At 39.1% G+C, this 14,040-nt stretch overlaps 1 protein-coding gene across 13 annotated transcripts in view; it reads right to left on the bottom strand.

Moving 5' to 3' along the window:
* nlgn1 (neuroligin 1) overlaps nucleotides 1–14,040 on the bottom strand; it is a 573,697-nt gene that overhangs the window by 489,595 nt on the left and 70,062 nt on the right. For 9 of the 13 annotated variants that reach the window (XM_048542420.2, XM_048542421.2, XM_048542415.2 and 6 more), the window contains exons 2-3: nucleotides 10,659–11,417; nucleotides 10,190–10,249 (exon numbers count right to left, since the gene is read on the bottom strand). In XM_048542420.2, the coding sequence (XP_048398377.1) occupies nucleotides 10,190–10,249; nucleotides 10,659–11,154 (556 nt within the window). In that variant the 5' untranslated portion in view covers nucleotides 11,155–11,417. The remainder of the gene's footprint in view (nucleotides 1–10,189; nucleotides 10,250–10,658; nucleotides 11,418–14,040) is intronic. The other 4 variants (XM_048542424.2, XM_048542426.2, XM_048542427.2 and 1 more) reach the window with 1 other exon arrangement.

The following is a 14,040-nucleotide window of genomic DNA, read 5'->3' as shown; positions in this document are numbered from 1 at the left end:
TGACGAAGATGAGTCAGAAGCCTCTAAGATTAGTTGACACCCTGGAGACTCAACAAGTTACTTAACTATTTGGACCTGACAAGACATGCTACACTTGAAGTTTGAGAAGGAAACAATAGTAAACCTGAATGAAACCAGTAGTTAGCTTGGAGAAGACAATGAAGCTTCAAATTTGACCTGAAAAGTCCATGGTTACATTTCTGGACAGAAACTGGATGATTATAGGACCACAAGAAATAGGAACAGAAGTTGGCCAGTCGGTGCCCAGAGCCTGTTTTGCCATGCAGTAGGATCATAGCCGATCCAACACGCCTCACATCTAGTTTCCTGCATTGTATCCGTAACTCTTGTTTCCCCTAATAATAAAGAGTTTACAGGAAGATTCTACCCACATAGCTCCATGCAACAAGGAGTTTCAAGGACATTTAACTCTCAGAGAAGAAATTCTTCCTTATCCCAGTCATTTCATCAAAATCTAATGTAAGTATTCCCATGAAACATCATACCTTGAATAGCTGGAATATTAAGAAAATAAAATCAATTCTGGAGGCTACAGAGATAAAATTTGGGTTGGTCCTTGGAAGAATGTGACAAACCTTCAGGAATTCAAAAGATCAGGTCTTCTTTGGTTGAGAAAAAATGAAACTAGATGATTTGCACACAAATAAGTGAACCAGTGTGTTAAGTGAGTAATGCTTGCTTTGAGATCTTTTTGAACTCAAATACAGGCTCCTAAAGCCTGTATTTAGAACATAGAACATAGAAAAGTACAGCACAGTACAGGCCCTTCGGCCCACAATGTTGTGCCGTAGAATAATCCTAATCCAAAAATAAAATAACCTAACCTACATTCCCCTCAATTCACTGCTGTCCATGTGCATGTCCAGCAGTCGCTTAAATGTCACTAATGACTCTGCTTCCACGACTACCACTGGTAAACTATTCCATGTGCTCACAACTCTCTGGGTGAAGAACCTCCCTCTGACATCTCCTTTATACCTTCCTCCTAACACCTTAAAACTATGACCCCTCGTAGCAGTCAATTCTGCCCTGGGGAAAAGTCTCTGGCTATCGACTCTATTCATGCCTCTCATTACCTTGTACACCTCGATCAGGTCACCTCTCTTCCTCCTTCTCTCCAGTAAGCAAAGTCCGAGCTCAGCCAACCTCTCCTCATAAGACAAGCCCTCCAGTCCAGGCAGCATCCTGGTAAACCTCCTTTGCGCCCTCTCCAAAGCCTCCACATCTTTCCGATAATACAGTGACCAGAACCGGACACAATATTCCAAAGTGTGTTTATTGTACAATATAAAATTATGACTTATCAGTTAAATATCAGATGTTAAGATTTCTCTTGAAAAATTAGTGGTGCCTACTAGGATTAAAACACAATCTACCTATTGAAGATGTTGATTCATTCTTAGGAAACAACTTGGCTGTGAATGAAATGTTACTGTCTCCAATAATTCAGGGAAAGCTCATTAAGGATTCTGAAACAAGTTGTATTTGAAAAGCTGAAAGGCTTGGAAAAGCTGATGATACTCCACAATAATTAATATTATGAATATTATTTCTAAAATCAGAAACTTATCCCATTAATTTTAAAACTGACATGGAGCATCAGGATTAAACATTCTTTGCAGTTAGAGATGAAGAAAAGCTATTGGAACTAAACATGCAGGCAAAATATTAGCAAGACAAGGCAAGGCAAAGTAATTTACAATGGTACTCAAAGCTAATAAAGGAAGAGGCAATACATGCTTTGAAAGAAAGTGGAAAAGCTGAATCCAGTGTGAGGAAGGATAACTGTTCTTAAACTTAAAATTTAAAAACAAAAAAGGGTAAAACAATATTTCTAAAATTAAATTAAACAAAATTGAAGTGCAGTGTGAGGAAGTAAAGCCAAAATAAAAAGCAAGAACATTTGCGAGTTCCACAACAAGAACATCAAGCTTTCTCAGCTGAACATTAACATAATCTTAACATTCTCAAATGCAGCCAAAGAGGATTTTGCAAGAAGGGAAGTTTAACTGGGCGCTAGTTCTTTGAAAAGAAAAACAAAGGGTTAACTTTGAAGATTTTTGGTCCTAATTTAAGAAAGGTCCTCACATTAAATATGGCTACATGTTCAATTCTGGACAACTTAAATGTTTGAGTGACTGAAATATTTTTTCCGAAGATCTGAAAGTGTAAAAAAAAATTGCTGGCATGCAAATAAATAGAGGGCATGAATTAAAATCTGTCACAGTGGTTCTGCATCTGCTTTAAGGAAGTGAAAGACCCAAGGATAATTCCCTTTCTAATGTTAAAAAAGTATACTTTCCAAATCCAGTGTGATAAGAAAGGGGACTACTTGTCAGATTCCAATTTACACCACCAATTCCCAAAAGCCAGATGGCTCATCAACGATCTTGACAAAAAGTTAACAAAACTAAACTGTAAAATACATTGGGCCCTTCACAAATGCTATTTCGCTGTGCAATCTGTGTACAATCCAATACAGATTTTGAAAAACCAGCATGAAAAGTGCAAAACCAACAGACTAGTCTGCAAGATCACAACTTTAGAGTTCACAGAAAAGATTTAAAGCCAACAACTGGAAGCTGTTTCAGTGAGGCTATTTACACCAAAGGAGTATTCAATAATGAAAGATTGGAAGGTATGATTGTATGTCTTTACACAGCTTATTTTAGAAGCATGATGCATTATTAGCTGCATGTATAAAATGTGCACTTTTCCCCAAAAGGGGTGGCAAAGCAGAAAGTAATATAGCAAGGAAAATGTATAACATTTGAAAAATGTAATTTTTTTTAAAGTTTGAAAAGCACCTTTAAGAAGAGATCTCTTACAATTTTCTTGGATAACGCAACTTGGTTTTTCAATTTTTTTTCTGGGATGTGGGCATCGTTGACTGGGCCAACATTTCTTGCTGACCCCTAGTTCTTCTTGAGAAGGTGGTGGTGAAACGTGTTCTCGAGCTGCTACAGTCCATGCATTGTCCGTAGAGCCAAAGTGCTGTTAAGGAGGAAACTGCAGGATTTTCACCCAAAGACACCGAAGGAACAGTGATATGTTCCAAAGTCAGCATGGCAAGTGGCTTGGAAGGGAACTTGCAGGTGGTGGTATTGCCAGGTATCTGCTGACGTTGTCCTTATAGATGGAAGATGCTATCAAAGGAACCTTAGTGACTTTCTGCCATGCATCTTGTAGATTGTATGTCCTACTACTGAGTGTCAGTAGAGGAGTGGATGTTTGTCAATGTGATGCCAACGAAGCAGCTTTTTTGTCCCCGAATGTGTCATGCTTCTTGTGTTGTTGAAGTTGCACTCCAAGTGAGAAGTATTCCATCACACTCCTGACTTTAGTCTTCTAAATGAAGGACAGGCTTTAGGGTGTCAGGAGATGAGTTACTCACTGGAGGATTGCTAGCTGATGTGCTCTTGTAGCTACTGTATTTTTATGCCGAGTCAAGTTGAGTTTCTGGACAATGAAAACCCTCAGGGTCTTGACAGTGGGAAACTTACTGATGGTAAAAGTACTGAATGTCAAGGGATTGTAGTTAGATTCGTTCTTGTTGGAAACAATCATTGCTTGCCACTTGTGTGGCACAAATATTCCTTGCCACTTGTCAGCTGAAGCATGAATAATGTCCAGGTTTGGTCACGCTGGGCATGGCTCAAAATATCTGACAACTTGCAGATAGAACTGAACATGATGCAGTCATCAGCAAACATCCCCACATCTTACCTTATGATGGAGGGAAGGTCATTAATGAAGCTGTTGAAGGTGATTGAGTCGAGGACACTACCCTGAGGAACTTCTACAGAGATGTCCTGGAGTTAAGATGATCAACTTTCAACAACCACAACCATTTCTTATGTGCCAGCTACCTCTCCAACCGGAAAGCTGCCCCCCAATTCCCACTGACTCCAATTTTGCTTGTGCTCCTTAATATCAGACTCTGCCCTTGATGTCAAGGTTGCTTTTGAAGTCATTCTTATCTCACCTCTGGAATTCAGCTCTGTTTGAATCAAGACTGCAATACAGTCAGGATATGATTGGCTTTCACCAGAGCCAAACTGGGTGTCACTCAGCAGGTTGTTGCTAAGCAAGAGTTGCTTGCCAGCATTGTCAATGGCACCTTCCATCACTTTACAAATGATTGGAAATTGACTGATATGGCAGTAGTTGGCTGTATTGGATTTATCCTGCTTTGTGTGTATAGGACATTCTTGGGCAATTTTTCCACATTGTTGAGTAGATGCCTGTGTCGTAACTGTAATGGAATACCTTGGCAAGGGGGGCAGCATGTTTTGCAGAATGTCTACAGTACTATTGGTGGAAAGTTGTCAGATCCCAAAGCCTTTGCAGTATCCAATACCTCTAGACATGTCATGATATAATGTTGAGTGAATTGAATTGGCTGAAGGCTAATAGCTATGATGCTGGGGACCACTGGAGGAAGCCAAGATGGATCATCCACTCAGCACTTATGGCTGTAAATGCTTCAGCGTTACCTTTTACACTGTTGTGCTGGGCTCCCCCATCATTGAGAATGGGAATATTTGTGGAGCCTTCTCCTCCACTCACTTGTTTAATAGACTACTACCATTCAGACTGGATATGGCAGGACTTCAGACCTTAGATCTCATCTGTTAGTTGTGGAAATACATATAGCTCTGTCTATCACTCATTCCTTATGATGTTAAACACATTCATAATCCTGTTTTGTAGCTTCAGCAGGTTGAGATCTCATTTTAAAGTATGCCTGGTGCTGCTCCTGGCGTGGCCTCATACACTTCGCTGAAACAGGGTCGATCCCTTGGTTTGATGATCATGGTAAAGTGGGGAATATGCCAGGCCATGAGGTTACAGATTGTGTTAGAAATGCTACTGCTGATGGTCCATGCTGCCTCAGGGATGCCCTGTCTAGAGTCGCTGGATCTGTTCAAAGACTGTCCATTTAGCACAGTGGTAGTGCTATGCAACATGATGCAAGGTATTATCAATGAGAATGCAGGATTTCATCTCCAGAAAGAATGTGCAGTCATCACTGTTATCAACACTTCATGCACAGCAAGCAGACCAATATCAAGCATTTTCTCTTTTATTGGTTTCCCTCAACACCTGCTGTAGATTCAGTCTAACAGCAATGTCCTTCAGAACATGACCTGCTCGACATCTTGCTGATTCCAAGCCTCTTTTGGTGATGGGCAATGAAATCCCCGAGTACATTTTGTAGCCTTGCCATACACCGGGTCTCTTCCAAGTACCGTTCAACATGGAGGAGTAATTACAAGGGAAAACAGTGTGTTGTAATTAGATGGTTTCCTTTTCTCATGAGACACTATGCAGTCTAGAGTCAATGCTGAGGATTCTCAGGGCAGTTTCCACCTAATGGATACCACTGCATCGAGACTTCTGCTGAGTCTGTGACGCTGGTGGTGTTGATTGTATCTGGGAAATAGTCACTCTCATGGAATCATATTTTATAGATAATGTCAGGCTGTGCTTGTCTAGTCTCAGACAATTCCCCCAATTTTAGCACTAGACCCCAGAATGTTAGTAAGGAAGACTTTGCAGAGTCAACAGGGCTATGTTTACTGTTGTTGTTGTTTCCAGTGACTGGGTTGATGCCAAGTGGTCCATCTGGTTTCATTCATTTTTTCAGCAACTTTAGTAATTAATGCAATTGAATGGTTTGCTACGTCTGTTCAGAGAACAGTTAAGAGTCAACATTGCTGTGGGTCTCGAGTCACGTAGAAACCAGATCTGGAAAGGGTGGCACAGAAGCAATGTGGACAGACTCAAAGTAGCTGCAGCAGAAGAACTAAAAGGTATATTTACAAGGAAATGTATGCGTGTAACAAATGGATTGAAAGACGACAAGAAGACAGGGCAGGGACAAGGGATTGTAAATTGGGTCAGAGATAATGGGAACTGCAGATGCTGGAGAATCCAAGACAACAAAATGTGAGGCTGGATGAACACAGCAGGCCAAGCAGCATCTCAGGAGCACAAAAGCTGACGTTTCGGGCCTAGACCCTTCATCAGAGAGGGGGATGGGGTGAGGGTTCTGGAATAAATAGGGAGAGAGGGGGAGGCGGACCGAAGAGAGAGATTCCGAGGTTGGTCCGGAAGGAGGAGGGTAACTTCTTCAGGTTGGGCATCCCTGGAAGAGGCTTCGCAGTGTGGTTAAAATAGTATCAGAGATAATGGGAACTGATACTATTTTAACCTCACTGCGAAGCCCTTCCAGGGATGCCCAACCTGAAGAAGTTACTCTCCTCCCTCCGGACCAACCTCAGGGAATCTCTCTCTTCGGTCCGCCTCCCCCTCTCTCCCGATTTATTCCAGAACCCTCACCCCATCCCCCTCTCTGATGAAGGGTCTAGGTCCGAAACGTCAGCTTTTGTGCTCCTGAGATGCTGCTTGGCCTGCCGTGTTCATCCAGCCTCACATTTTGTTGTGTTGTAAATTGGGTAGCTGTTTTGCTTTAGTTTTGTCACAGCTGACCAGACTGCTTAATGAGGTATACCAAAGAAGTCAGCTAAAGGAGTCTCTAGGGAATCTGTGCCATCAAGATTGTTATGAACCTGGTTAAGCAGATTCTGGGTTGACAACTTTCTCTGGGGAACTTGGAAGGAATAGAGCTACTGTTGAAATGTCCTGAGGACCAAAACTACTGAGTGAGGTGAAAGAAAGAAAGAAAATGGACAACATAACGAAGGCACAGTTTAAACGACTGAGAAGTCACATAGTGGCATAACCGTCCAAGAAGAGATGTGAATGCTTGTAATTTTTCCAGATTGTTTTTGTAGTATATACTATTCTATGAACAATGTGTAGTTCATACTGACTGTAAATTGCTCTCTAATTGCCTATATATTAACTCATGCGTAATTTATTCTGTTTCTGATTCATGGTCAAGTAAAAGCTGCAAGCTATGGGGTCTTGTTAATGATTTTTCGATTTGGAGATTATTTGGTAAATACGGTTATTTACTTTACAGTTTCTCACAGGGAATGATACCAGATGAATTTTGCAAACAAAGGAAATGCACACATATATTTCATGAAGTATTATGCAGTGTAGTGTAACAAAATGAGTTTCATGTTTTGTGAAGTTCAATTGTATGAGAACCTGTTAGCAAAATAACTAACTGCCCTTTAAATACACTGCCAATTTCAATTAATGTTATCTTAAAATTACTGCAGTGTTGGAATTTCAGACAGCCGTTGACTCTCACTAATCAAATGTTGTAACCACGTCTTAAGGGTTTAGGCCCGAAACGTCAGTTTTTGTGCTCTAAATAAGCTGCTTGGCCTGCTGTGTTCATCCAACTCCACGCTTTGTTATTTTCCCTCTTAAAGTTATGTGATTCCTAACTGCAATTCACTGCTAGCTAATTAAATTCAAGGTGATCTTATGACCAGACAAAACATACAAATGAAACAGTTACATGCTTTAAATGTAGCTCATTCTGGTAAAAATAGATGGTTTCAGCCAAACACCCAGAGCAGCCAACAGCAAATGTGTTTTTGACATGGAGGTAGTACTTTGGAGACTACCCTAGTGAGGAATGTTTTAGGCAAAGATGACTCCTTTAAAACAATGCAACTTTAATTATACAGTATCTGTTAATCCTGTTCCTAATTGTTTTAATCACTCCATACTAAAGTATAATGGACAGCATTTTCAAATAAAATCAATTATATTTTTCTTAATATCTAGTCCAATATCTAGCCCACATCAACATAAGAATGAAATTATTGTGCCTCTACCAAGAATAAAAACACTCTTAAAAACCTCTTCCACTGAACACATTTGATTATGACTAATCTACAAAGAATCCCGAGAGAAAAATAAACCCTTTTCCTTAAAATTGGTTAATATTGCGAGCATTTGTTCCAACTTTTCAGTTATCCATTGGTTTTCAACATTGTATGAAAGGCTTCCTCCCAAGTCTCCATCCCTTTGATGTTACTGATATCTGTGGCATTGCAAAGTGCAGCAACATTTGAAGATGTTTTAATCAGCATTGCTCTCAGTCTCTCTGGTAGATATAGCTCATACTTCAAAATCAGCCGCTGTCTCCAACTTCTAACCTGTGAATTCTGTTTTCCTGGTTCTCTGTTTTGTTAATACTATGATGAGTGCTGTTGTGAATTTCCAATTTAAATGGCAGAGTATGGAAAGCACCCTCCTCTATGTTCTTCCTCCCTTTATATTAGCAGTCAAATTATAACTCATAACATAATGCTGAGCTCCAATTATGTTCCCTCGGTTTCAATTTTCTGACATGTCTTGGTGAGCATTACACAGAATCATAGTCCAGAAGAGGCCCTGCAGTCAATCAAGTCTGTACCACCAAAACTATAGGAAAATTTATACTAGTCCTACCTATTAATCTTTGTAATCTTGCTGATATTCTGTGTTATGAACCATAACCCTTGCTCTAGATTGCTCAACTAGAGTGTTTACAAGAGAACTAAAAAGGTAATGTGGAGTGGAAGTGAGGTTATTAGTATTTTGCAATCAACATAAACGTCATACTGAATTATTTGAAATGAAAATCAAAACACTTGAAGATGCCAGATTCAATTTTAACATGTATGATGTAATTAATTTTTCTAAAAGAATTGACAATGACAGATTAATAACACTAAAATGGGACATCCCAATTTATTTCTAAATTCTTTGCAGAGCAAATATTTTTAGTCTTTCAGTAAAGCTTCTTAGTATTATAATCAGTAGAGAATGGTAAAACAATTTGAAGGGAGAGAATGGTAATGACAGCATGAATTAAAAAAAAATGAAGCATGCTGTTTCAAGCAGTAAATTTAAAATGAAAGTGATACTGACTTTAATTCTAAGCTGGCTGTTGGTTCATACAATATAAAGCTTCAGTTCTGCTGGTAAGGCTCAATACTTTACTATTCCTTCACACTACCCTTACTTAATCCATTGTTCAAACTCCTGCTAATCAAAAGGCATCAGGATAATTTGACATGAACTGTACTATTTTAGACTAGAGCTCAATTACGAGCTGAATCAAAATGAGAAATATTAGATTTTTATATTTTCCCCATGTATAGGAAAAAAATTGCATGAACAACAATGATCTGACCTTATTTTTCTCCCAAAAAAAAAGAGTAAGTGGGTTTCTTTGCATTTATATTCAAATCTATTTGCTGTTTTAAATCTACCCAAGCCTCATTAATAGCAAGAACTGCAGAAGCTGGAGTCAGAGTTAATACACTGTGGAGTTGGAGGAACGCAGCAGTCCGGCAGCAGAGGAGCAGGAGAGTCAATGTTTTGAGCCTAGACCCTTCATCAGGACTTTAGGTCAGGATTCGAAACGTCGACTCTCCTTCTCCTCTGATATTGCCTGACCCGCTTTGTTCCTCCAGTTTCACACTATAAATCGACCTTGTATCAAACCAGTGTGCTTACATATTGATGCACTGTTTTCATAGTTTGCTTTGAAGTATTTCAGAATGTCATATTGTGGTAATAATAGAACACAATTCACACCTGGCAGGGAAGTTCAGTGACCCTGAATTTCTGTCAATTTTCTGCCACTGCGCCGCTTCATTGGAAGTGTGCCGGAAATCACCTTTATATGCACACAAACGGGATTAAAAGTTATAGTGGTGCAGTGACAGTCAGTCCAAGGGTAACATTTTCTGTAATCACAAGAATCTGTGACGTGTCTCAGCTAATAAGTCACTAAAAAAAATCTTCAAATACAAAGAATTAAAGGCTAAATTGCACAAATGTATGGTAGATTTTATCACCTAACTTGATGGCTACAGTGACATCTACAAATGGTAAGTAATTTTGTCACTTTAACACTAAACGCTGACATTGTTTGGCAGAATATTTTACAGAAAACAAACATTTGAAATCTGACATTATAAATAATAATAATATATATAAATGGCATACATGAAAACGTTCAGTGAAATATAACTTTGCTTATTGTCCAGGTGCAAAATAGAAGACAAATTATAAAGTTAGGTTTCTCCTTCATGTGTGCTGTCTTTCAAGCAAGATTTACATCCATGTTTTCTGCTGTATGTACTAATGTCAAATTACATGACATTTGCTGACCTTTGCCTTAAAGTATCAGTGCTGGTCTCTGGATGAGAAGTGCAACCTCTTCTGCTCCAAGCTTTATACATACCTCCTTTTCTACATATTTTCTTGCCGGGTTTTCTGGCACATTCCTTCGATATTCTTTTTACTGAAAAATGAATAAAAGACTAAAAAATAACATGAGCTCCATCACAAACAGCAGGAGCATGCAACACCACCAACTGACTTAAAATTGTCCTTTCTACAAAGACAGGCTTCCAACTCATTGTGTCTGCACACACAATGAGCAAATTATGCACCTTTTCTTAAGTCAGAGAGAGGGGATGAAGGACCAATATCCACCTCAATGGTCGTGCTATGGGGTAAAAAAATGAGTGGGGAATAGAACACAGATTTGATGCATCAGGAAAGCTTCATGCATACGCACACATTGAAACACACTCATACAAACACCCACAAACATGCAAATATTATGTCATGCATCCTAAACAAAGTAAGATCAAACACTGAGTAAAAACTAAAGTCAGATTTCCTTGTTCCTTATGGCTTACACTCACCATCTTCAGTAGGCACATATATGTTTAGAAAGAGGCAATCTTCATTCTGTTCTTGGACGTAAGAGGCAATTACTTCCAAGTTGGCAGTAAACCACACTGGAAGCATAACATCTGGTAACATACCATGTATATTCTGGGGACAGACTGGTGCAAAATGGGTGGCATTTCGGATTTCTGACCAAGAGGAGGGAGGTTCAGGGGGTTGGAAGCGACGATCTCCCGTCGGTGAAGCAGCATATGGTACACCTAGATACTGGATTACTGGGCCCAAGATTTCATTACTCAATTCTTTTTTAATCCCCCTCAGTCTGCCATAATTGGTGTTCACAACTGGGTAAGTGTCATCTAATTTCTGGCAGAGCACCAGGTTGCCCTTCCACGCAAATCCAAGAATCCAAAGAAGGAAGGTTATATCAAATCCCATTCGCACTGTATGAGCCATCACCCTTTTAAATATGCAAATGAGCCATGGTTGCCTCTCCTGGTGAAGTGACATTTTCCACAATGTGTATCGAGAAATACAGAAATCCTGTTTGGTATTTGGTTGAAATCTCAGAAAGCTCAAAGACGTTTGTACAGAGTCCTAAGGCAAATCGCAGAAGCTTCTGAAATCAGCAAAACTCCCGTATGGAATTCATAGTTGACAACGGTTGCTATTTTTCAGTCAACATCATAAAATTTCTTTTTTGTGCCAACATGAAGAAACTGATTGACCACGGCAGATTTCCTTTCAATTATGCGCATCAAGATATTTGTGGCCTGTAAAATATAAATAATGTAAATATCAAAATAAATTCCTAAATTATTAACATTTTACAATGGAACATCACATTATTTTACATGCAAAAACATTTTTTAGTTAAACTACTGTTAGCAATAAATCAGTGGACATATGACAGTTGACTGTCTACTATTTTAAAAGCAATGCAGATGTTACAACAGCCCTATTACAAAGTAATCAAAAGAAGGTCTTATTTCAAGCATTTATGTATAAATGTTTACAAGAGTTACTCTCAGATTTTGAGTTGGAGCAATCATCATTGTATGACAGGACTAGAGAGATATGTTTATGTGACATATCCAATTTTATTCCATGGGATGCAGAATCTCTGCTTGTAGTTGAAGACAACCATTAATTGTCTCACCTTCGAAATCAGAAGAAATCTGTGCTAGTACCCATCAATTTACATTGTTTCAAAGTTATTGAAGCTGATCCCCGAAAGATTAATGGGCATAGAGACAGGTGGCACACAGATACTAAACTGTAATGATTTGAATGGGAAGGTGGATTCTATCACTTGCTTTGCATTATTCCAGAAGCATTCTTTGAAGGTTTAGCTGGAATACAAATCTCACCTAGAAACACTGCAGGTTTTGTTTTATTAAGAAACAATGGAATTTCATATTTTTTTCCTAGATTGAGATCTTAAACTGCTATTTGAATTCATAGAATCCATATAGTGTGGAAACAGACCCTTCAGCCCAATAAGTCAACACTGACCCTCAGAGCTTCCCACCCAGACCCACCCACCTATAATCCCCCTAATCTACACCTCCCTGAACACTATGGGCAATTTAGCATTGACAATCCACCTAGCCTGCACATCTTTGGACTGTGGGAGGAAACCAAAACACCTAGAAGAAACCCACGCTGACACAGGGAGAATGTGCAAACTCTGCACCGACAGTCGAATTGGAACCGAGTCCCTGGTGCTGTGAGGCAGCAGTGCTAACCGCTGAGCCACTGTGCCACCCTAAAACTATACATGGTTGTTTTTAGGCTAGCTTTTTATTCCAGATTTGTTATGGGACACAAATTTCATCACCTAACTTGTTGGGATTTGAATTAGAGCATGAGAACACTGTCCAAGGGTTTTAGATTGTTACTTCTGTGATATTACCAATACACCACTACCTCCCCTCTAATTGTCTAGTGATAAAAGCACTAGGCCATCGTCTCCCCTTCATATTGATTTATATCAATTGTCATTATAGATAAATTTTTGCAGTCAGTTATAAAATGTTGTGGTTAATGAAACAAAACATTTTAAATTATTTCAATATTGGTTTGAATTTTTAAGCAAAAATTTGGGAGTCTCTGATCACCTTGAAAGAGGCCTCTACACAGGAAGTTTACATATTTTGACACTGCTTCTTATTGGTTTACAACAGAGTGTTTTGGTCATTTAGTGAATTTCTAGCGATATTCACCCTTTCAAAGAAAATTGAGCAACATTGTTCTCAATTATGGATAAATTGCTGCATGTAACTAATAAGCCTCTGCAATATACTATTACGAGGAGAAAGATTCACTAATGGTAACTGCCAGTTGAATATTTGAGGAAGAAGATTGAACATTTCATTAATAGTTTGCAACTCAGCAGTTGCCCAAATGACACTGTGATGAAACAGAGCAGGTGGACTGAAGGATGGTGATCTGCAGAACATCTATCCTAGGTTGATTCCTCACAGAAATAAATTTCAGTATCTGCTCAGAGTCAAGAGAGCCTTAGGCACATCTGTCATTTCCATTCCCGTCCTTCACTCTCCGCACACTTCATTTTTTTTTGCTGTTTTTGCTTCAATTCATCCCATAACCCTAGGTGCTGTCACTATAGCATCCATTATTCCAGGAGATAGGCTCCAGAGAGAAATAAAACTAGTTTGTCTGACCTCCTGTTCTCACTCAAAAACTCAAAACAATTAAAAGGGCATCGATCCTGTAAATAATCGTCCACTGAGGGCTCCACATGCAACAGGACGTATGTTTTACTGGGACTGTTTACCAAACAGATTCATGTTAGGTGCTGGTTGTCATCATCTATCCACTCTACATGTTTCCAAAATATCTATGACAAGCCCAAGCTACTGTCATTTCTCGTGCCATGCCATGTTATGTCTTCAACTCAACAAATGGCCAGTCTAAGCCAGCAATAACTTTTAGCTGGTTTTCTTTCTCCAATAAACTCTTTTAAGTTTAGTATTTCAACAACAATGATGGAGTACTTGTCAGTTAATCATTCCTTCACAACATGGGGAAAAAAACATTTGTTTGTCTTGCACTTTCCACTTGGTGTCCAAATAGTTTATAACCAACTGATTTATTTTAAAATGAGCAAATAAGGCAGATAATTTCTACATTGTTTAAATTCATTCATGGGACATGGGTATTGTTAGCTGGACCAGCATTGACTACCCAACCTTAGTTGCCCTTGACAAAATGGTGGTGAGCTGCTTTCTTGAACCATTTCAGTCCACGTGCTGGAGGTTAATTCACAATGCTATTAAGGGAGGGAATTTCAGGATTTTGACCCTGTGATAGGTGAAAGAAGGTACCTTAAACTTACACCCTCTTGTTTTGGACTCCTCATCCCTGGGAAAA

The sequence above is a fragment of the Stegostoma tigrinum genome, chromosome 14 (genome assembly GCF_030684315.1).
Source record: "Stegostoma tigrinum isolate sSteTig4 chromosome 14, sSteTig4.hap1, whole genome shotgun sequence".
In the NCBI taxonomy this organism is placed as follows: domain Eukaryota; kingdom Metazoa; phylum Chordata; class Chondrichthyes; order Orectolobiformes; family Stegostomatidae; genus Stegostoma; species Stegostoma tigrinum.
This window is presented reverse-complemented; position numbering and strand designations above follow the sequence as displayed.